This window comes from Littorina saxatilis, linkage group LG2 (genome assembly GCF_037325665.1).
Source record: "Littorina saxatilis isolate snail1 linkage group LG2, US_GU_Lsax_2.0, whole genome shotgun sequence".
In the NCBI taxonomy this organism is placed as follows: Eukaryota; Metazoa; Mollusca; class Gastropoda; order Littorinimorpha; family Littorinidae; genus Littorina; species Littorina saxatilis.
In genome coordinates this window covers 5960918-5983417 of record NC_090246.1, presented here as the reverse complement: position 1 = coordinate 5983417, position 22500 = coordinate 5960918, and the positions used below count along the sequence as shown (strand labels likewise).

Sequence of the window (22500 nt, the reverse complement as noted above, 5' to 3'; positions counted from 1 at the left end):
AGCAATTTGAGAGACCCGACAAAAATGTATGCTCCTCGGCCTCGTATAGATCTTTTTAAGCCCAGCCTATTCTTTTCGGGGACTAATCTTTGGAATTCACTTCCAAGCGGTCTCAAACATTCTGTCAATGCCAAGACTTTTAAAGACAGATATTTCTCATTGCTTATACATGGCACATTTCGTTCTCACTTAGCCTGAACATGTGTGGTTGTTGATGCCTTATTTGTACATTTTACACGTTTCAGTAGATAAATGTACCTAATTAATTTCATAACATGACTTATGTAACGATGCTACATTGCTATTACTTGCAACGTAGTTGCTTCATTGACTCCTCAGTTTCACGGATTTTGTCTTCCCTCGAAGTTTCACACGTTTTTTGTTGCCTTTTTCATTATACCTTTGACAATAATATGTCATGTTCGTCTGTATGTATATTTTTGTTTGTTTGTTTAGTCTGTTAATCGTTTGCTTGTTTGTCGTTTGTTTTTATTACTTCTTTAATTGATATTCCAACATTTTAAAACGTATTATCATTAGATTAAACCCTCCCATGGGCGAGGGCTGGATGTAAAAAAGCACCTGTTTGCTTATGCCATTACCCTCGTTAATAAAGAATTTGTCATTGTTTGTCTCTCGCTCTCTCTCTCTCTCTCTCTCTCTCTCTCTCTCTCTCTCTCTCTCTCTCTCTCTCTCTCTCTCTCTCTCTCTCTCTCTCTCTCTCTCTCTCTCTCTCTCTCTCTCTCTCTCTCTCTCTCTTCCAAACATGTTCACTTGACTCACCTAAGACAATGATGAAGGTCATCTTGATTGTCCGAATCTTGGCCTGAGGGATGATGCCCCGTGAACTGCTGCGACTGGAACTCTGCTGACCGTTCCGCGGGCTTGACCGATTGTTGAGCAGCTCTGTGGGTCAGATAAAAGTAGCATGTAATCATCCTGACTTGTATGGTACAATCACACATCTCTACAATCATGTGCATGGCTCTGTTAGTGTTTCGACTTGTACTCTACTTACCAAATAAATCAATACATCAATAAAGAAAGAAAGAAAGAAAGAAAGAAAGAAAGAAGGAAAGAAAGAAAGAAAGAAAGAAAAATAGGACAGAAAGAAAGAAAGAAAGAAAAGTAGGAAAGAAAGAAAGAAAGAAAGAAAAGTAGGAAAGAAAGAAAGAAAGAAAGAAAAATAGGAAAGAAAGAAAGAAAGAACACAAAATAGGAAAGAAAGAAAGAATAAATAGGAAAGAAAGAAAGAAAGATGGAAAGAAAGAAAGAAAGAAAGAAAGAAAGAAAGAAAGAAAAATAGGAAAGAAAGAAAGAACAAAAAATAGGAAAGAAAGAAAAGAAAGAAAGAACAAGAGGCGAAGCCTTCAAGGCTCACGTAAGAAATCGACAAACAGTAACACAAACTCAATCACTCCGTCACACACACACACACACACACACACACACACACACACACACACACACACACACACACACACACACACACACACACACAGTAAGCATAGGTGACACTGTGCAAGAAAGCGAGACACTAGATCTAGATCTGAATGGCCGATTTTGAAGAAAAAAATATTCTCGGCCCGCTCAAAATAACAATGACCGAGACTTTAAGTAATTCTTTCGCGTGACGTCTAACCCTCTTACGTCATAATGTGACGTCTTCAAATGTTGTGACGTCTTCAAATGTTAAAGTTTCTACCACAGACATACATACATACGCACGCACGCACGCACAGACAGACAAAAGTTAGCATCGCATAGGCTACACTTACGTGAGCCAAAAATAAGAAAGTGAAAAAGAAAGAAAGACAGAAACAAAAAAAATAGGAAAGAAAGAAAAAAAATAGGAAAGAAAGAAAGAAAGAAAGAAAGAAAGAAGAAAGAAAGAACAAAAAATAGGAAAGAAAGAAAGAACAAAAAATAGGAAAGAAAGAAAGAAAAAAAAATAGGAAAGAAAGAAAGAAAGAAAGAAAAAAAATAGGAAAGAAAGAAAGAAAAAAAATAGGAAAGAAAGAAAGAAAGAAAGAAAGAACAAAAAATAGGAAAGAAAGAAAGAAAGAAAGAAAGAAAAAAAAATAGGAAAGAAAGAAAGAAAAAAAAATAGGAAAGAAAGAAAGAAAAAAGAAAGAAAAAAAAAATAGAAAGAAAGAAAGAAAGAAAGAAAGAAAAAAAAATAGGAAAGAAAGAAAGAAAGAAAGAAAGAAAAAAAAATAGGAAAGAAAGAAAGAAAGAAAGAAAGAAAGAAAGAAAAATAGAAAGAAAGAAAGAAAGAAAGAAAGAACAAAAAATAGGAAAGAAAGAAAGAAAAATAGGAAAGAAAGAAAGAAAGAAAGAAAGATAGAAAGAAAGAAAGAACGAAAAATAGAAAGAAAGAAAGAAAGAAAGAAAGATGGAAAGAAAGAAAAAAAAATAGGAAAGAAAGAAAGAAAGAAAGAAAAAAAAATAGGAAAGAAAGAAAGAAAGAATGAAAAATAGGAAAGAAAGAAAGAAAGAAAGAAAAAAAATAGGAAAGAAAGAAAGAAAGAAAGAAAAAAGAAAGAAAAAAAAAATAGAAAGAAAGAAAAAAGAAAGAAAAAAAAAATAGAAAGAAAGAAAGAAAGAAAGAACGAAAAATAGGAAAGAAAGAAAGAAAGAAAGAAAAAAAATAGGAAAGAAAGAAAGAAAGAAAGAAAAAAAAATAGGAAAGAAAGAAAGAAAGAAAGAAAAAAAAATAGGAAAGAAAGAAAGAAAGAAAGAAAAAAAATAGGAAAGAAAGAAAGAAAGAAAGAAAAAAAAATAGGAAAGAAAGAAAGAAAGAATGAAAAATAGGAAAGAAAGAAAGAAAGAAAGAAAAAAAAATAGGAAAGAAAGAAAGAAAGAATGAAAAATAGGAAAGAAAGAAAAAAGAAAGAAAAAAAAAATAGAAAGATAGAAAGAAAGAAAGAAAGAAAAATAGAAAGAAAGAAAGAAAGAAAGAAAGATGGAAAGAAAGAAAAAAAATCGAGAAAGAAACAAAGATAGATGGAAAGAATTGAAAACATGAATAAAGGATTGAATAAATGAATAAATAAATTAAATAAATCAAATATAGGAATAATCAACGGTATAGATGGATATATAAACAGATTCATAAACAGAAAAGACAAACAGAAACATATATATATATATAAGTTCATAAGTAAGGCAAAACGTAAATAAAATAATCAGTAGGTTGATGAATAATGGAGTAACAAACACCAGCAGCCAGCAATGGTATGGAGGAAAGGCAACGCTTTATACGTGGGATTTACGAGTATATCTTTTACATGATCTCACGAGAACAACTCAACATTTTAAAGCCGCTAGCTTTCCCTTTTCAGCACCTGCTAGCGCGATAACAACCTCTCAGTGGGCGTTTAGTTCAGCACCTGCTAGCGCGATAACAACCTCTCAGTGGGCGTTTAGTTCAGCACCTGCTAGCGCGATAACAACCTTTCAGTGGGCGTTTATTTCAACTTTATTGCGTCTCAAATGCAAACAAAAAACACTTAAAAGTAAATAGATATATTGAGAGAACAAACAACCCAAGATATTAAACCCACGCAAGCCGATTCCATTTCAACTAGAAATCGAAAATGATAAATGTTAATGCCGAAACCACTTTGGTTCTTCGCCTTCGCATCCTCTCATTGTAAACAGATATACCATGAGAGCGAGTGAGAGGGAGAGAGAGAGATAGAGAGAGAGGAGCGAAAGGGGTGGTGTTGTTGGTTGTGTGGGGAGAGAGAGACAGATAGAGAGAGAGGAGAGAAAGGGGTGGTGTTGTTGGTTGTGTGGGGTGAGATAGACAGAGAGGAGAGAAAGGGGTGGTGTTGTTGGTTGTGTGGGGAGAGAGAGACAGACAGAGAGGAGAGAAAGAGTGGTGTTGTTGGTTGTGTGGGGAGAGAGAGAGACAGACAGAGAGAGAGGAGAGTAAGAGTGGTGTTGTTGGTTGTGTGGGGTGAGAGAGACAGATAGACAGAGAGGAGAGAAAGAGTGGTGTTGTTGGTTGTGTGGGGAGAGAGAGAGACAGATAGACAGAGAGGAGAGAAAGGGGTGGTGTTGTTGGTTGTGTGGAGAGAGAGAGAGAGACAGATAGACAGAGAGGAGAGAAAGGGGTGGTGTTGTTGGTTGTGTGAGGAGAGAGAGACAGATAGACAGAGAGGAGAGAAAGAGTGGTGTTGTTGGTTGTGTGGGGAGAGAGAGAGACAGACAGAGAGAGAGGAGAGAAAGAGTGGTGTTGTTGGTTGTGTGGGGTGAGAGAGACAGATAGACAGAGAGGAGAGAAAGAGTGGTGTTGTTGGTTGTGTGGGGAGAGAGAGAGACAGATAGACAGAGAGGAGAGAAAGGGGTGGTGTTGTTGGTTGTGTGGGGAGAGAGAGACAGATAGACAGAGAGGAGAGAAAGGGGTGATGTTGTTGGTTGTGTGGTGAGAGAGACAGATAGACAGAGAGGAGAGAAAGGGGTGGTGTTGTTGGTTGTGTGGGGAGAGAGAGACAGATAGAGAGAGAGGAGAGAAAGGGGTGGTGTTGGTTGTGTGGGGAGAGAGAGAGATAGAGAGAGAGGAGAGAAAGGGGTGGTGTTGTTGGTTGTGTGGGGAGAGAGAGACAGATAGACAGAGAAGAGAGAAAGGGTGGTGTTGTTGGTTGTGTGGGGTGAGAGAGACAGAGAGAGAGAGAGGAGAGAAAGGGGTGGTGTTGTTGGTTGTGTGGGAAGAGAGAGACAGATAGACAGAGAGGAGGGAAAGGGGTGGTGTTGTTGGTTGTGTGGGGAGAGAGAGACAGATAGACAGAGAGGAGAGAAAGGGGTGGTGTTGTTGGTTGTGTGGGGAGAGAGAGACAGATAGACAGAGAGGAGAGAAAGGGGTGGTGTTGTTGGTTGTGTGGGGAGAGAGAGACAGATAGACAGAGAGGAGAGAAAGAGTGGTGTTGTTGGTTTTGTGGGGAGAGAGAGACAGATAGAGAGAGAGGAGAGAAAGAGTGGTGTTGTTGGTTGTGTGGGGGAGAGAGACAGATAGAGAGAGAGGGGAGAAAGAGTGGTGTTGTTGGTTGTGTGGGGGAGAGAGAGAGACAGATAGACAGAGAGGAGAGAAAGAGTGGTGTTGTTGGTTGTGTGGGGAGAGAGAGACAGATAGAGAGAGAGGAGAGAAAGGGGTGGTGTTGTTGGTTGTGTGGGGAGAGAGAGAGACAGATAGAGAGAGAGGAGAGAAAGGGGTGGTGTTGGTTGTGTGGGGAGAGAGAGAGACAGAGAGACAGAGAGGAGAGAAAGGGGTGGTGTTGTTGGTTGTGTGGGGAGAGAGAGAGACAGATAGAGAGAGAGGAGAGAAAGAGTGGTGTTGTTGGTTGTTTGGGGAGAGAGAGACAGATAGAGAGAGAGGAGAGAAAGGGGTGGTGTTGTTGGTTGTGTGGGGAGAGAGAGAGACAGATAGAGAGAGAGGGGAGAAAGAGTGGTGTTGTTGGTTGTGTGGGGAGAGAGAGACAGAGAGAGAGAGGAGAGAAAGGGGTGGTGTTGTTGGTTGTGTGGGGAGAGAGAGACAGATAGACAGAGAGGAGAGAAAGGGGTGGTGTTGTTGTGTGGGGCGAGAGAGACAGGTAGACAGAGAGGAGAGAAAGGGGTGGTGTTGGTTGTGTGGGGAGAGAGAGATAGAGAGAGAGGGGAGAAAGGGGTGGTGTTGTTGGTTGTGTGGGGAGAGAGAGACAGATAGACAGAGAGGAGAGAAAGAGTGGTGTTGTTGGTTGTGTGGGGAGAGAGAGAGAGACAGATAGAGAGAGAGGAGAGAAAGGGGTGGTGTTGTTGGTTGTGTGGGGAGAGAGACAGAGACAGATAGAGAGAGAGGGGAGAAAGAGTGGTGTTGTTGGTTGTGTGGGGAGAGAGAGACAGATAGAGAGAGAGGAGAGAAAGAGTGGTGTTGTTGGTTGTGTGGGGAGAGAGAGACAGACAGAGAGAGGAGAGAAAGGGGTGGTGTTGTGGGGAGAGAGAGACAGACAGACAGAGAGGAGAGAAAGAGTGGTGTTGTTGGTTGTGTGGGGAGAGAGAGAGACAGACAGAGAGAGAGGAGAGAAAGAGTGGTGTTGTTGGTTGTGTGGGGAGAGAGAGAGGCAGACAGAGAGAGAGGAGAGAAAGAGTGGTGTTGTTGGTTGTGTGGGGAGAGAGAGACAGACAGAGAGAGAGGAGAGAAAGAGTGGTGTTGTTGGTTGTGTGGGGAGAGAGAGACAGACAGAGAGAGAGGAGAGAAAGGGGTGGTGTTGTTGGTTGTGTGGGGAGAGAGAGACAGACAGAGAGAGAGAGGAGAGAAAGGGGTGGTGTTGGTTGTGTGGGGAGAGAGAGACAGACAGAGAGAGAGGAGAGAAAGGGGTGGTGTTGTTGGTTGTGTGGGGAGAGAGAGACAGACAGAGAGAGAGGGGAGAAAGGGGTGGTGGTTGTGTGGGGAGAGAGAGAGACAGACAGAGAGAGAGGAGAGAAAGGGGTGGTGTTGTTGGTTGTGTGGGGAGAGAGAGACAGACAGAGAGAGGAGAGAAAGGGGTGGTGTTGTTGGTTGTGTGGGGAGAGAGAGACAGATAGAGAGAGAGGAGAGAAAGGGGTGGTGTTGTTGGTTGTGTGGGGAGAGAGAGACAGAGAGACAGAGAGGAGAGAAAGGGGTGGTGTTGTTGGTTGTGTGGGGAGAGAGAGACAGACAGAGAGAGAGGAGAGAAAGAGTGGTGTTGTTGGTTGTGTGGGGAGAGAGAGACAGAGAGACAGAGAGGAGAGAAAGGGGTGGTGTTGTTGGTTGTGTGGGGAGAGAGAGACAGACAGAGAGAGAGGAGAGAAAGAGTGGTGTTGTTGGTTGTGTGGGGAGAGAGAGACAGAGAGACAGAGAGGAGAGAAAGGGGTGGTGTTGTTGGTTGTGTGGGGAGAGAGAGACAGACAGAGAGAGAGGAGAGAAAGGGGTGGTGTTGTTGGTTGTGTGGGGAGAGAGAGACAGACAGAGAGAGGAGAGAAAGGGGTGGTGTTGTTGGTTGTGTGGGGAGAGAGAGACAGATAGAGAGAGAGGGGAGAAAGGGGTGGTGGTTGTGTGGGGAGAGAGAGACAGACAGAGAGAGAGGAGAGAAAGGGTTGGTGTTGTTGGTTGTGTGGGGAGAGAGAGACAGATAGAGAGAGGAGAGAAAGGGGTGGTGTTGTTGGTTGTGTGGGGAGAGAGAGACAGACAGAGAGAGGAGAGAAAGGGGTGGTGTTGTTGGTTGTGTGGGGAGAGAGAGACAGATAGAGAGAGAGGAGAGAAAGGGTGGTGGTTGTGTGGGGAGAGAGAGACAGACAGAGAGAGAGGAGAGAAAGGGGTGGTGTTGTTGGTTGTGTGGGGAGAGAGAGACAGACAGAGAAAGGAGAGAAAGGGGTGGTGTTGTTGGTTGTGTGGGGAGAGAGAGACAGATAGAGAGAGATGGGAGAAAGGGGTGGTGGTTGTGTGGGGAGAGAGACAGATAGACAGAGAGGAGAGAAAGGGGTGGTGTTGTTGGTTGTGTGGGGAGAGAGAGACAGATAGAGAGAGAGGAGAGAAAGGGGTGGTGTTGTTGGTTGTGTGGGGAGAGAGAGACAGACAGAGAGAGGAGAGAAAGGGGTGGTGTTGTGGGGAGAGAGAGACAGATAGAGAGAGAGGAGAGAAAGGGGTGGTGTTGTTGGTTGTGTGGGGAGAGAGAGACAGACACAGAGAGAGGGGAGAAAGGGGTGGTGTTGTTGGTTGTGTGCGGAGAGAGAGACAGATAGAGAGGAGAGAAAGGGGTGGTGTTGTTGGTTGTGTGGGATGACTACGTTGTAACCTTTGGAAGTACCATACATAATACGGAGTATACTAGTTTCGGACAAAAGATACATTTTCTTTTTTACAATCGGCTATGGTCAGTAACCGGACAAAAAGACTTACAAACAGACAGACAAACAGACAGACAAACAGACAGACAAACAGACAGACAAACAGACAGACAAACAGACAGACACACAGACAGACACACAGACAGAGAAAAACATATCCACACACACAAAACTAACGGCAACATCAACTCGCCCATAATTCTACTGCACAGACAGACAAACAGACAGAAACGCACCCAGCCATTCAGTCAGACGGACGGACATCAAGCTAACTCGTCAATTAGCCAGCCAGCCAGCTACACAAACAGTCAGCCAGCAAGAAGGACAGGCTGACATACAGCCAGCCAGACAAACATCCAGACAAACAGACACACACAGTCAGCTAGCCAGACAAATAACAAGACAGACATAAAAACAACCAGCCAAACCACCAGGTAGGCACACAGTCAGCTAGCCAGACAGATAGCAAGACAGACATACAGACAACCAGCCAAACCACCAGGTAGGCTAGGCACACAGTAAGCCATTCAGCCAGACACACAGCCAGTCCGACAAGAAAGCCAGATACACAGCCAGCAAGACAGCAAGACACCGTCAGCCAGCAAAACTGACGGACAGCCAGACACGCAAGTACCTTTCGTCACCATGATTTTCTCCCCCCTTCACCCTCCCACCACCCCCAACCCACTTCCAACCACACGTCGGTGAGCGTGCATACCAATCCCATACCCACCCCCACCGCACCCCCACCCCACATCCACACCACCCCCATACCACACCCACCCCACACCCATACCACACCCACCCCACACCCATACCACACCCACCCCACACCCATACCACACCCACCCCACACCCATACCACACCCACCCCACACCCATACCACACCCACCCCACACCCATACCACACCCATACCACACCCACCCCACACCCACCCCACACCCACCCGACACCCACCCCACATCCACACCACCCCCATACCACACCCACCTTCCTCTCTGTGTTTGCCCCTGTGCCTGGAGCCCTGACTGTGCTGCAGCAGATGGCTGCTACGCCAGATGATGGCGATGATGACGACGTAGCAGATGCAGATGATGAAGGCGGGGATGATGAAGAGCGTGATGGCGATGGGCGTCAGGTAGGCCTGCACACAAACACACATTCACAGGTGATTCAGTGATGGCAAGGTTAGTTAGGTAAGGTCATTCCATGATGTCCTGTGCAGTTTCTCTCATTGGACTTCGGGCTGCGTTCTCCCCGGGGAAAGCTAGCTGGGGTACATAGAGAATACTACAGTCATGGCTTACTGTGTCGTACCCGATTTACACGAGTTGCTTTTTTAACTATTGAACTGCGAGCGGAAGCGAGCTTTTCAATATTTAAAAAAGCAATGAGCTGGTACGACACAGCAAGCCATGTGGTATTCTGTTTATCCTACATACTGTACCTACGTTTATCCTACATACGTGAGAGAGACACCCGTGAGATAATAATCGTTCAAATCACACGTGTGTATATCATGTAAATGAGGTCATGTCAAGCAAGTCTGGCAGGGACCTGTTTTTCCACTGCTTATGGTGCCAAAGTCACCGAGACAAACGTCATTATAGAAACAAAATTTGCGCTCGCTAATTACCCTCCATGAATCTTTAGAACTAACACGTCACGCCACACTTTCAGAGTGACGTTTCTTTACTTACTTACTTACTGCCTTTCACGCCTGGTGGCGTGTAGGGCAGCTGACGTTTCTTTGCTTTGACGTAATAGATTGCACGAGGCTTTAGAAGAGATCGAGGTTCCAAAACAAGCGTCTTCAATTTAGCTGCCTCGAATGCAGGACATTTTCAGTAAAATACACGTAAGTACAGTATGTAGGATAAACAGAATACTACATGGCTTGCTGTTTCGTACCAGATTTACACTCGTTGCTTTTTCAAATAGTGAACAGCTCGCTTTCGCTCGCAGTTCAATATTTTAAAAAAACAACTCGTGTAAATCTTGTACGACACAGCAAGTCATGTGGTATTCTCTATGTATTTTACTCCAAACGACGTTCCGCAGTCGAGGAGTCCAAATTGAAGACGCTTCTTTTGGAACCTCGATTTTTTCCAAAGCCTCGTGCAATCTTTGACGTCAAAGCAAAGAAACGTCACTCTAGAAAATATAGCGTCACGCGTACGTCTCCTCGCTGAACCCTGGATTCCAAGCCACGCCTGTTGAGACGTAGGGGAAGGGCTCCTAATATGGACATCTTTTTGTTTTATGCTGATAACTAGCTTGGTTTCTTGCGAAAGGTTTCATTGTGTGTTTGGCAGTCCTTCTCTCTTTAGAAACCGTTAGGCCTAATTTGAGCAAATTATCTATGATAGGCATTCAGCAAAAATTACATACAGAAAAATTCACAACTGGTCCATTTTAGGAGCCTGGGCACCTACTATGGACCAGTGAAGAGGTCTTCACGAATCACTGTAAAAAGCCCCCTATACTTCAAAATAACAAGATAAAACTTAGTGTGCAAGTCAGACTAATTAAAATATGCTTTAGATTTATCTGTTTTGGGTTGATGAGAGCATTATTTGAAGCACACCTGGAAAGTAAAGAAGCTTATCAAAAACAGAGTGAAAATAAGTGAAATTTTCAACTTCCACGAAAAGAAGACTATTTGTTATATATTTTTGAAATCTCGAGGGCTAGTTATAGGTTATTTTCAGCAAGCTTCTTAATGAATTAATTTAGCTTTTATTTTCTTCGATTTGCTGAAGGTGGTCCATATTAGGGGACTCATACATACTTTGAGATTTTACTATTATTTTTTGTTTGCAGTAGAAACTCGGGGTCAACACTGCTAAAATGTAACTAATACGGTCTTAGCTGTCATATATAGCACGTTTTGTGTGATAAAAGCTTTGGCTGTGAACAGAAACTAGTCCGTTTTTGGCGCAAATTTAGAGTGAACGCTGCCAAAAGTGAAAAAAAGAGAAAAAGACTAACGGTTTTGAGGTTTGTGTTTCTGAAACTGTTTTGACATGTGCAAGTTATCCAGAGAGAGTGAATACAGCGAATGAAATTGTTTTGAGCGCTCTAGCGCCGCTAGTTTGTCAGAACTGGAGGTGGTCCATATTAGGAGCCGGTCCATTATTAGGAGCCCTTCCCCTACTGGACTGGATCTATGTTTTTTTAAATTTTATTATTTGTGGCACATTTGCCAGCATGACTAAGAAAACTTCGGCAATGTTCTAACGTGTAAGTCAGTCCTTGGCGTTATCTCTCTCCCCCTCCATTGTGATAAAAGTTCGGCGGATCTGCCGAAATAACGGTACAGTTTCCGGCGCTTTGTCGACGTTCGAAAAGAAGAAGTTAATTGTTAGTTATGAAGTTGATGTCAATTTACTTTTCTTTTGTCCCTTTTGTCCGTTGACATTTTGCACAGCAGACATGTATTAAAAATACTGATTCGTGTGTCTAAGGTCTCTGTCCAATTTGAATAGTATCAAAGTAGGCAAGATAGATACGGAAGAGAAAAGGCTCAATAAAGTCTGATCAAATAATATTAAGACAAACGCAAGTTGAGAGTCAACTTTGTGAACAACAGAACTTTTTCAATTACCCGAATGTCTTTCTCAGCACCGCGGCATTTTTCTGTTCCCCGACTACAACAAAGGAAACCGTTCAGACAGTCGAACAGGAAGTCAGTGACACAAACGTACAGAGAGAGAGAGAGAGAGAGAGAGAGAGAGAGAGAGAGAGAGAGAGAGAGAGAGAGAGAGAGAGAGAGAGAGAGAGAGAGAGAGAGAGAGAGAGAGAGAGAGAGACTCAGAACTTTATTACAAAAGGATAAAGGTTTTAGGCAAAGCCTATTCTTCCAACCTGTCCTTTATACAACACATAAAGACAGACGGACATAAAAAATAAAAATTCAATCATATAAGATACAGAATTACATTGTATGGATTGCAACACAATGTGCATTTAAGGAATTATATAGGGAGAACTCAAAAATTACAAAATTACATAGAGAGAGAGAGAGAGAGAGAGAGAGAGAGAGAGAGAGAGAGAGAGAGAGAAAGAGAGAGAGAGAGAGAGAGAGAGAGAGAGAGAGAGAGAGAGAGAGAGAGAGAGAGAGAGAGAGAGAGAGAGAGAGAGAGAAACACAACACATGCTAACACCGACACACCCCAACCCCCTCCCGCCCCTAAACAAAAAACCCACAACTTTGCAAAATGAATATCATTTTCTAGTCTACATAAATTGCCTACTAGCAAGAAAGGTCAAACAATGACTTCCAAGACATAGCGATCGACAGTAAAGACGATTGATTTTCATAAGACAAAATCGGAAATGACATTTTCTGCAAGAATATCTACACGCCCTTTCATTTTCCTGGTCACACTGTTCGCGGACTGGCCCTAAAGTAGATTTGAGGTACACAGTACAGTCGGACTTTTCTCTCTCTCTTCCGTACAACCAGCAAATAACCGTCAAGTCTAGACAGACACAACCTTAGATGCCTGGGGTGAGAGACGAATTTTGGGGATTATTTTCTCACGGTAGATATCAGAAATTGAACGAGAAATGCCACAGAGCCATCCATCTACCAAAAGACAATTTGAAATAATGTCTTCGGCGTTCAAGAAAATTGACCTGCTATGATCTCTTCCGACCCGGGCATTCAGTATTTTTTTAAAAGTCAGCTGACCTTTATAGAACTAATTTGTTGCTCTCTAATGTCTGCCGGAATGGTGGACTGTGCGTGTTTGACTTCTTTGTTCACATAAATGTTCTAGCTTAATTAGTTAATTACAATTCGTTTTAACGAAACAACGAACACACACGCACACCGCCTACACGTCACATCGTATCTTTTGGTTTGAGTTTCTTACTTGGCTTTCCTTAATTAACTCGCTGTGGAAATGAACGAAAAAACAACAACGCTGAACGAGGCTGAACGAGGCTTAACAGAAAAATAGAATTAATCAAAAGAAGCAAAAGACACACATCAAGGGAAAATAAGATAAGACAAATAATTGTAAACGCCTACAAACAAGGATACAAACAAGTTGGTAATCCTGACGTTTCAGAGTAAAGATTGCTCTTTTGAAAGCCAGACAAAAACAATTAACTTTAATCGAGGAGTCACTGCCTACCGCAAACAGTTGATGTTGCAGTGTTTTTCGTTTTCTATTCTTTATTTGCTTAATATGTTTAGGCTGAAACGAAGACACGACCTAGTGCACTGCTTGATTATTACTGTGACACAGGACGACGAACGGTGAAACAACGTATGAGAGAGAGAGAGAGAGAGAGAGAGAGAGAGAGAGAGAGAGAGAGAGAGAGAGAGAGAGAGAGAGAGAGAGAGAGAGAGAGAGCAGTATGCAAGGAAACAGACCGACAAACACCCCTACAGAGACAGATACAAAGACAGAGAGATACGAGTGCACATAAGCACGCATGAACACGTAGACCTGAACACTGCTCCGTCCTCTAACTCTATTCTCATACAGACAGACAGACAGACGTCTCTCCATTTCACCCCGTCCTCTAACTCTATTCTCATACAGACAGACAGACAGACAGACGTCTCTCCATTGCACACCGTCCTCTAACTCTATTCTCATACAGACAGACAGACAGACGTCTCTCCATTGCACACCGTCCTCTAACTCTATTCTCATACAGACAGACAGACAGACAGACGTCTCTTCATTGCACACCGTCCTCTAACTCTATTCTCATACAGACAGACAGACAGACGTCTCTCCATTGCACACCGTCCTCTAACTCTATTCTCATACAGACAGACAGACAGACGTCTCTCCATTGCACACCGTCCTCTAACTCTATTCTCATACAGACAGACAGACAGACGTCTCTCCATTGCACACCGTCCTCTAACTCTATTCTCATACAGACAGACAGACAGACGTCTCTCCATTGCACACCGTCCTCTAACTCTATTCTCATACAGACAGACAGACAGACAGACAGACAGACAGACAGACAGACAGACGTCTCTCCATTGCACACCGTCCCCCTTTACCATCACAAACAGATACCTCTTTCACACAAACAAACCTCCCCCTCCTCCCCCCACCCACTCACACACACCCAACCCACCCACTCACCTGCCACTGCCACGCTTGAGTGAAGTCGATCATGCACATGGGCCCGCCGAACTGCGTGCCCACACGGAAGAGAACCAGTTCCGGAATGGCGAACACCAGAGACAACACCCAGGCGGTGCCCACCAGGAGTTTGGCCCGCAGCCCTGGAACGAGCCACAAAGCCATTTTGTTATCAAATATTGCCTCTGTCCAGATTTGTACAAGGCACAACAGAATTATTAATTACACCTACGTACAAGGGGGTGTATTAGATTCACTCTGTCTGTTCGTCATGTTGTTCGGTCCACCCTCACATCTCTGGCGTTTAAAAATTTGGTGTGTAGTTTGGAAATGGGGGCCCACGGTCGCAGCAAAACAAGGTTCCTACCAAACAGAAGACGTGTTTTGCCAAAGGCATGTTCTAGTATCAGCACGTTTTGCCCTGCAGTCCGGACTGTGACGATCTAACAGCGAAAAGTATCTACCGTGTACGCTATAAGCTCAGTCATGCACTGTAACTCTACCTTTTTGTGTGTGAGTTAATGTCCCCTACATATCCTTTCTTTACCCGGACATATGCTATAATTATATTCCAAACATCGATACCGTGGCTGTGTTGTGCAGAGTGTTGCTAAACTCATATACATATATCGAATTAACATAGGTGTCAGTTAAGAAGGTATCTCCACACCGAGCTTGAGAGGCTAGGTCCTTCTTGTGTCCACGATTCAGGTCACCATATCAGTCAGGTCACCATATCAGTCAGGTCACCATATCAGTCAGGTCACCATGTCAGTCAGGTCACCATATCAGTCAGGTCACCATGTCAGTCAGGTCACCATATCAGTCAGGTCACCATATCAGTCAGGTCACCATGTTGGGGGCCCGGTAGCTCAGTTGGTAGAGCACTGGACTTGTGATCGAAAGGTCGCAGGTTCGAATTCGGGCCGGGACGGACACGGGTCAACTTTATGTGCAGACCCAGAGACGGAAGCCATGTCCCACCCCCGTGTCATCACAATGGCACGTAAAAGACCTTGGTCATTCTGCCATAAGTGCAGGTGGCTGAATACACCTAAACACGCAGACACCTGGGTAGCGCGACTCCGTTGCTGCTAGCTTTCCACTGGGAGGAAGCGACCCGAATTTCCCAGCGATGGGACAATAAAGTAATGAAAAAAAAAAAATGTCAGTCAGGTCACCATGTCAGTCAGGTCACCATGTCAGTCAGTCAGTCACCATATCAGTCAGGTAACCATATCAGTCAGGTCACCATGTCAGTCAGGTCACCATGTCAGTCAGGTCACCATATCAGTCAGGTCACCATGTCAGTCAGGTCACCATGTCAGTCAGGTCACCATGTCAGTCAGGTCACCATATCAGTCAGGTCACCATGTCAGTCAGGTCACCATGTCAGTCTCCGCCTCCCGACCTCCTGCACGTGTCTGCTTATTGGAGATTCCAACCTTAGACGCGTGTCCAAGAGACGGCTTGATAGGTCAGGACAAACAGAGGTGAGAACCTTAAGTGGGATTACCACCCCTCAACTTACCACCGTCATTGCCAGCAGCAACACTTTTCCTAACATTAGGAAGATTGTTCTGCATGTCGGCACGAATGACGGCATACAAAACACGAGTGAAATTCAAAGCAACTATGAGACGCTATTATCTGAAACATCGCTACGCTTCCCTAATGCGGTCATCTTTGTCGTAGACATCCCTCCACAGGCTCAGCGCAAAGTTACACGGCAGATTCTGCAAGTTAACACTAAGCTCGCGTTGCTATGTGATGGTGTAAAGGTGCAGTTCTTGGCACTGTCGGATATCTGGCGCCTTGACAGTGACGGTCAAACTGACCCAGACATGTTGCTAGACAAGGTCCACTACTCTGCAAGGGGCCTGTCTTTACTCGTAAAGGACATCAAAGCCATCGTTTTTGAGAAGCGACTAGGCAGAGCTTCGTTTGCGGATGTCGTTAAAGGCGGAGCGCCTCCGCCCATATCACACCAACCACTGCAAAAGAAGCAGCAGCAACAGTCACCTCACCAACAACAGCAATGGCCACCTCATCAACAGCAGCAGCAGCTGCCACAACAGCAACAGCCGCCGCACCAGCAACAGCGGCAGCAACAGCAGCAACAACAGCCGCCGCATGAGCAACATCGGCAGCAGCAGCAACAGCCGCAACAACTGCAGCAGCAACAGTGGCAGAAACAGCCGCCGCACCAGCAGCTGTCGCTGCAGCAGCAAGAGCCGTTGCTTCTCCCTCGGCTGCAGCAGCAGCAGCATCAACAGTCTCATCAACCACCACTACAGCAGCAGCAGCATCAACAGTCTCATCAACCATCACTACTACCGCCACCGGCCCACCAACCATTTACTCAACAGCACATCAGCCATCCCAGTCTCCCCTTGTCCCCACGTGGGGAACATCAATATCCTACAATGAACGCCTTCAGGCAGTATCAACTCAGCCCCTTTATGCACGCACACAGCCAGCCGTCCTTCTATGGGCAGTGGCCCCCCGGGATGCACCAAGCATCCTACTAAGTAGTTTCAAAAGGCTACTTTAAGCATACAGTAGAGCGTGTGTGTATGTGTGAGTGAGTGTGTTTGTGTATTTTATCAATTGCGGTGTCTAAACTCATGTAACGGTAAGTACACTAATGAGTGTACCGAAACGAGTGTGATTTCGCGGATGTGATTTCATAACTATGTCGTTCAACACCTCCAGACATTGTGTTAATTTTGTCCACGACCCCCCAAGTATTCTGCTGCTTTTAACATTGTGAAAACATCTGCATCCAAACACGCGTGTGTTTCTTCCTTGTGTGTGTTAATCTTTGATTCAGACCCGTTTGCGGAGAGACTATGAATGCCTCTGCTTAAAGAAAGTGAAATCGTGTTAGCGTTGTGGGGATTTAATGTAGCGTATCGTTCATCCCTGTTCAATTTTATTTTATCATATTCTGTGTGTGTATGAGTGCAGTGCTAGCAGGAACATTTATAATTGCTGTGCATCGAACGCTTATAACATTTCGCAAAATTTTTGATTTCCGATTTACTACTTCTCACTTGACTTTTCCGTTAAGTTAGACAGTTACTGAAATCGTAACTTGTTTGCTTCACTTTTTGCTCTTTTGTGCATTATTTTTTCTCCGTGTTTGTTTATTGATTTAATCTCTGTTTAATTTGTTCTCAGATTTTGGTTGTTGTTAATAACTTTGTTTATTATAATTATTATGAATTCAAACGTGTCAAAACACACTCTCCAGGTTGGACATCTTAATGTCTATCATCTCGTTAACAAAGTGCCTGATATATGCGTGCTGCTAAACCAAAGCTCACAGCCAGTTCATGTTTTTGGGATGAGCGAAACACGGCTCGACTCGAGAATTGCCGATAATTTGATTTACATTTCCCAATACTCTGTTTTGCGACGCGACAGCGCAAGGAAGAATCAGACAGGCATTGCAGTCTATATTCATGAATCAATTTCTGAATTTGCAACACGAAGAACTGATTTAGAGGACGACAATATTGAGTGCATTTGGATTGAAGTAAAAAACTGTAAAACCTCGCCTCTGCTCATAGGTTATATATATCGTAACCCTGCCGAAACGTCGATTTGGTCAGAATATTTCATTCAGATGATGGATAAAGTCAAATCACGCAATAAAGATATTGTATTGCTTGGAGATTTTAATATTAATCTGAATAAGCCTCAAACAGTATGGAATTCAACAACAACTTTATTAGGTCTTCATCAACTGGTTCTGAACCCAACAAGAATAACAGACACAACAGCAACTCTTATTGATCACATATATACTGATAATAAGAAGATTGTTTCAAATGTGTATGTGTCCAATTCCAGTATCAGCGATCATAGGCCTATTTTTTGTTCGGTCTCTATGCGCTTGCCTAAATCAGGACCAAAAGGCCACACGACCATAGAATACAGAAGTTTTAGACATTTTGATGAGTCTGCATTTTTTCGTGATCTTAGTGAAGCTCCATTTCAGAGCGTTTATGATTTCAGTCTTGCAGATGATGCTTTTAATCACGTGTATAGCATTTTAAGCACAATTATCGATAAGCACGTGCCCCTGCGTCAGCATAGAGTAAAACATGCCAGACTTCCACCTTGGTTAACATCAGATATTATAGAGGCGATGGCTCTGAGAGATTATTTCAAGGAAAATAAGATGACAGACGAATATAAACAGCAGAGGAATGAGGTGTTAAACCGTGTGAGACAATCAAAAACTGGTTACTTTGATAAATTGATTTCCGATAAGAAAGATACTGCAACAATTTGGCGGGCAGTAAATGAAATCCTTGATAAATCTAGGAAAAAGTCAACTGCTAATCTAACAAAACTATCTGCGGAAGAATTTAATAATCATTTTATATCTTTAGCGGATAAATTGAAGGCTTCTGTGGCAGAAACATATTCTCCGGATACAGATAACTGTTTTCAAAAATTGGACGAATACTGTCAGGGGAACAGAATAAACGATGAAGCGTTTATCATTCCTCCGATTGCAGTTCATGAGGTCGGAACATTTATTGAAAACCTGGAGAATAAAAAGTCCATGGGTCCTGATAAAATACCCGTGAAGTTATTGAAGCTTTCTCTACCGTATATTGTGGATTCGCTCACGTTCGTATATAACCTTAGTATTGAGCAGACATTTTTTCCCGTCTAAATTGAAAAGCGCCAAAGTCATACCCCTTCCCAAATGTAAAGATCTCTCAGACCCAAGTAATTTTAGACCCATTTCTTTGCTGCCTGTTTTGTCAAAACCATTAGAACGGCATGTGCACAAGCATCTTCTTGCTTACATGGAAGAACAAAATTTGTTTCATCAGTTTCAATCCGGTTTTCGGTCCAAGCATTCTTGCCACACAGCTCTTACGTCTCTCTGTGAAGCTTGGCTGTCAGCAATGAACAAGTCTGAAGTTACAGGAGCATTGTTTTTGGATTTTAAGAAAGCATTTGACTTAGTCGATCATTCCATATTGTTGAAAAAATTACACTATTATTTGAGAAACGATTCGGTCTGTGACTTCTTTAAATCGTATCTTGCTGACCGGACACAATATGTCACTCTACAATGCCAGAATTCGTCTACTGCACTAGTAAAACATGGCGTCCCTCAAGGGTCTGTATCAGGACCTATTCTCTTTTGTATAACGTCAATGATTTGCATTTACATGTATCGGATGATAAAGTCAAATGCGAGTTTTTTGCAGACGATTCGTCTATTCATACCAGTAACACCTCGTTGGAATCAGTAAATTCTTCCCTGAAGAACACTTTGGACGAAGTTGCGAAATGGTGCACATCAAATGCCATGATACTGCACCCAGAAAAAACTAAAAGCATTGTTATTACCACAAGACAAAAGCATCAGATAAGTCCTCTTAAATTACAACTGTCCTTAGGTACAACTCAAATACAGCAAGTTAAAGAACATCGCATACTTGGTGTAACTGTCGATGAAGAAATGAAATGGCAAACACACATAAGCAACCTCTGCAAAGTGTTATCAAGGAATTTGTATTTGTTGTCAAAGCTCAAACATTATGCCAAATCTGAAACATTAAAAATGTTCGTTCATGCTCATATAATGCCTCATATTAATTTTGCTTCGACATTGTGGGATGGCTGCAGTGATGTTCACTTATCGAAACTCAATTCTTTGTACCGTCGTGCTGCAAAACTTATCCTGTATGAATCGCACATGTCTACAGAAATGAAGTTAAACAGCCTTAATTTCCTTCCCCTAAAAACCCACCTTGCATACAATAAGGCTGTCTTTATGTATAAATTAGTTCATGGTGATGTGCCCAGTTATGTGCAATCCTATTTTACACATGTTACGAAGAGGTATGGGTCTCAAAATTTACTTCCTCCAATTCCTCGTATAGATCTTTATAAATCCAGCTTAGCTTTTTCAGGATCATCTCTGTGGAATTCTTTGCCAATAGAAATCAAACGATCCGCATCCTTAAAGGCCTTTAAAAGGCAGTTGCACACACATTTGATCACACTACAAACTGCCCCTGATGTTTAGTTTCCATTGTGTACTCGGATAATGTATGCAATGCTCGTTTGTTTTTACATTTAGTCAAGTTTTGACTAAATGTTTTAACATAGAGGGGGGAATCGAGACGAGGGTCGTGGTGTATGTGTGTCTGTGTGTCTGTCTGTCTGTCTGTCTCTCTGTCTGTCTGTGTGTGTGTGTGTGTGTGTAGAGCGATTCAGACTAAACTACTGGGCCGATCTTTATGAAATTTGACATGAGAGTTCCTGGGTATGATATCCCCGGACGTTTTTTTCATTTTTTCGATAAATACCTTTGATGACGTCATATCCGGCTTTTTGTAAAAGTTGAGGCGGCACTGTCACACCCTCATTTTTCAATCAAATTGATTGAAATTTTGGCAAAGCAATCTTCGACGAAGCCCGGGGTTTGGTATTGCATTTCAGCTTGGTGGCTTAAAAACTAATGAGTGAGTTTGGTCATTAAAAATCGGAAACTTGTAATTAAAATTATTTTTTTATTAAATGATCCAAAAACAATTTCATCTTATTCTTCGTCATTTTCTGATTCCAAAAACATATACATATGTTATATTTGGATTAAAAACAAGCTCTGAAAATTAAAAATATAAAAATTATGATCAAAATTAAATTTCCGAAATCGTTTTAAAAACAATTTCATCTTATTCCTTGTCGGTTCCTGATTCCAAAAACATATAGATATGATATGTTTGGATTAAAAACACGCTCAGAAAGTTAAAACGAAGAGAGGTACAGTAAAGCGTGCTATGAAGCACAGCGCAATCGCTACCGCACCAAACAGGCTCGTCACTTTCACTGCCTTTTGCACTAGCGGCGGACTACGTTCAGTTTCATTCTGTTAGTTCCACAGCTTGAATAAATGTAGTAATTTCGCCTCACGCGACTTGTTTAAATATTGTATATATAGCTAATCTGAATGTGTAATCCCTCGTCCCCCTCCCCCTTCTTCTTGAAACTTTAGCTGCCTGTATATGGCCCTGTTCAGCAATACATTGCTGTACTTTTTAAAGAAATTTTAAAAAACATTTACGTTTGTTGTGTCTGGTTTTGTTTTATATGACTTTGTGAGTCCAATATTTTTTATGTTTATACTCGACCATTATTTTGATGTTTTATTAGTTTAATACTTTGATGAGGTATGTGTGCAGTCTTTGCTTTGTTTACAATTATTCTCTGTATATGTTCCAAGGACAGGTTGGAAGATTAGGCTAAGCCTAAAACCTTTATCCTTATGTAATAAAGTTCTGAGTTCTGAGTTCTGAGTCCTCTACGTTCCGTGTTACCGTACCATTTGCACTGCTATTCGCCTGATTCTCAGTCAGTCCCAGGCCAGCGAACTTGTGAACCTATCGGTACTGTATTTAGTTACCTTCTGCCTTTGCCGCCTATTTACACTCCATTTGCAGGCAGGGGTAGGATAAACATAAACGGTCTGGGTCTCCTTTGTCATAGTCTGTCAATTGCTGTGATGCGGAAAGCGGGGCATGAAGAAGTTGAAGTGAGCTTGTTTGTTGCTGCCTCTACTCACGTGTGTTAACGGTCAGTCCAATTGCTCTTCGTCTGCGCAACACTGTACCCTCTCTGACTTAAACCAAAACTTGTGTAGGCTATGCTTAGAATATCTTCGCTTCCAAATACACCCCTTCCTGAGTGAACGGCCGTATAAAACAATATGGACCGTTTTCTTTTTGACAGAACAAGATATTCACACTTCATCGACACTTTATAGTAAACAGACAAACAAATGATTTAACCAATGCAGACCCACAGAAATCATCATCATCATCATCATCATCATCATCATCATCATCATCATCATATATAGCTATTATGATGGACACGTGGGGGAATTCGGGGGCTGTGATTGGATGGTCTCTTCCGATCATCAAAGCATAATGCTACGGAAGTCGGCCATTTTTGCCAATATCCAAAAGCATATTGGCAATAACAAAGACGCATGGTTCCAGTTTACCCATCTGTACTACACGATGTTTTAATCGACAACAGCATACACTGACAACTTGAAATTCTTCTCGGGAATGTTTTTCAGCTTTACAAATGTCGATAGCATACCCCTTTCTGCTCACTTCCCGATGAAACAGGACTATTTTCTGTCCCTAAACACCACAAAATGCCCAAAGTCGAAAGATGTAGTACAAACAGGGGAGTAAAACGGAACAGCCGTTTTTGTGTGCCTGTGTCAGTTGCCGACTGACACAAACTTTCGCATTCGGCTTTTCTTATCTCGTAACTCCACACTAAATACCCCACTTCCCCTCTGAAGTATTGATGTACAACCCATGGCACTAACATTCATGTAGTCGTTTATAACTGAGGTTGAAAAATTCGCTTCATGACGAGACAAGTATAAATGCCATTCACCCAAACTGAAAACTTCGCTGCCGTCTGCTCGCGATTAGCTGTTCTCTTCTCCTCCCCTTGTTGCATCCTAGTTC

The 22500-nt window shown here is 42.8% G+C and overlaps 1 protein-coding gene across 1 annotated transcript in view; it reads right to left on the bottom strand.

The window, feature by feature from the left end:
* Nucleotides 1–22500, bottom strand: part of LOC138960473 (cardioacceleratory peptide receptor-like) — a 75438-nt gene that overhangs the window by 31680 nt on the left and 21258 nt on the right. The window contains exons 4-6 of the mRNA XM_070332380.1: nucleotides 13970–14112; nucleotides 8838–8991; nucleotides 784–906 (exon numbers count right to left, since the gene is read on the bottom strand). Of these exons, the coding sequence (XP_070188481.1) occupies nucleotides 784–906; nucleotides 8838–8991; nucleotides 13970–14112 (420 nt within the window). The remainder of the gene's footprint in view (nucleotides 1–783; nucleotides 907–8837; nucleotides 8992–13969; nucleotides 14113–22500) is intronic.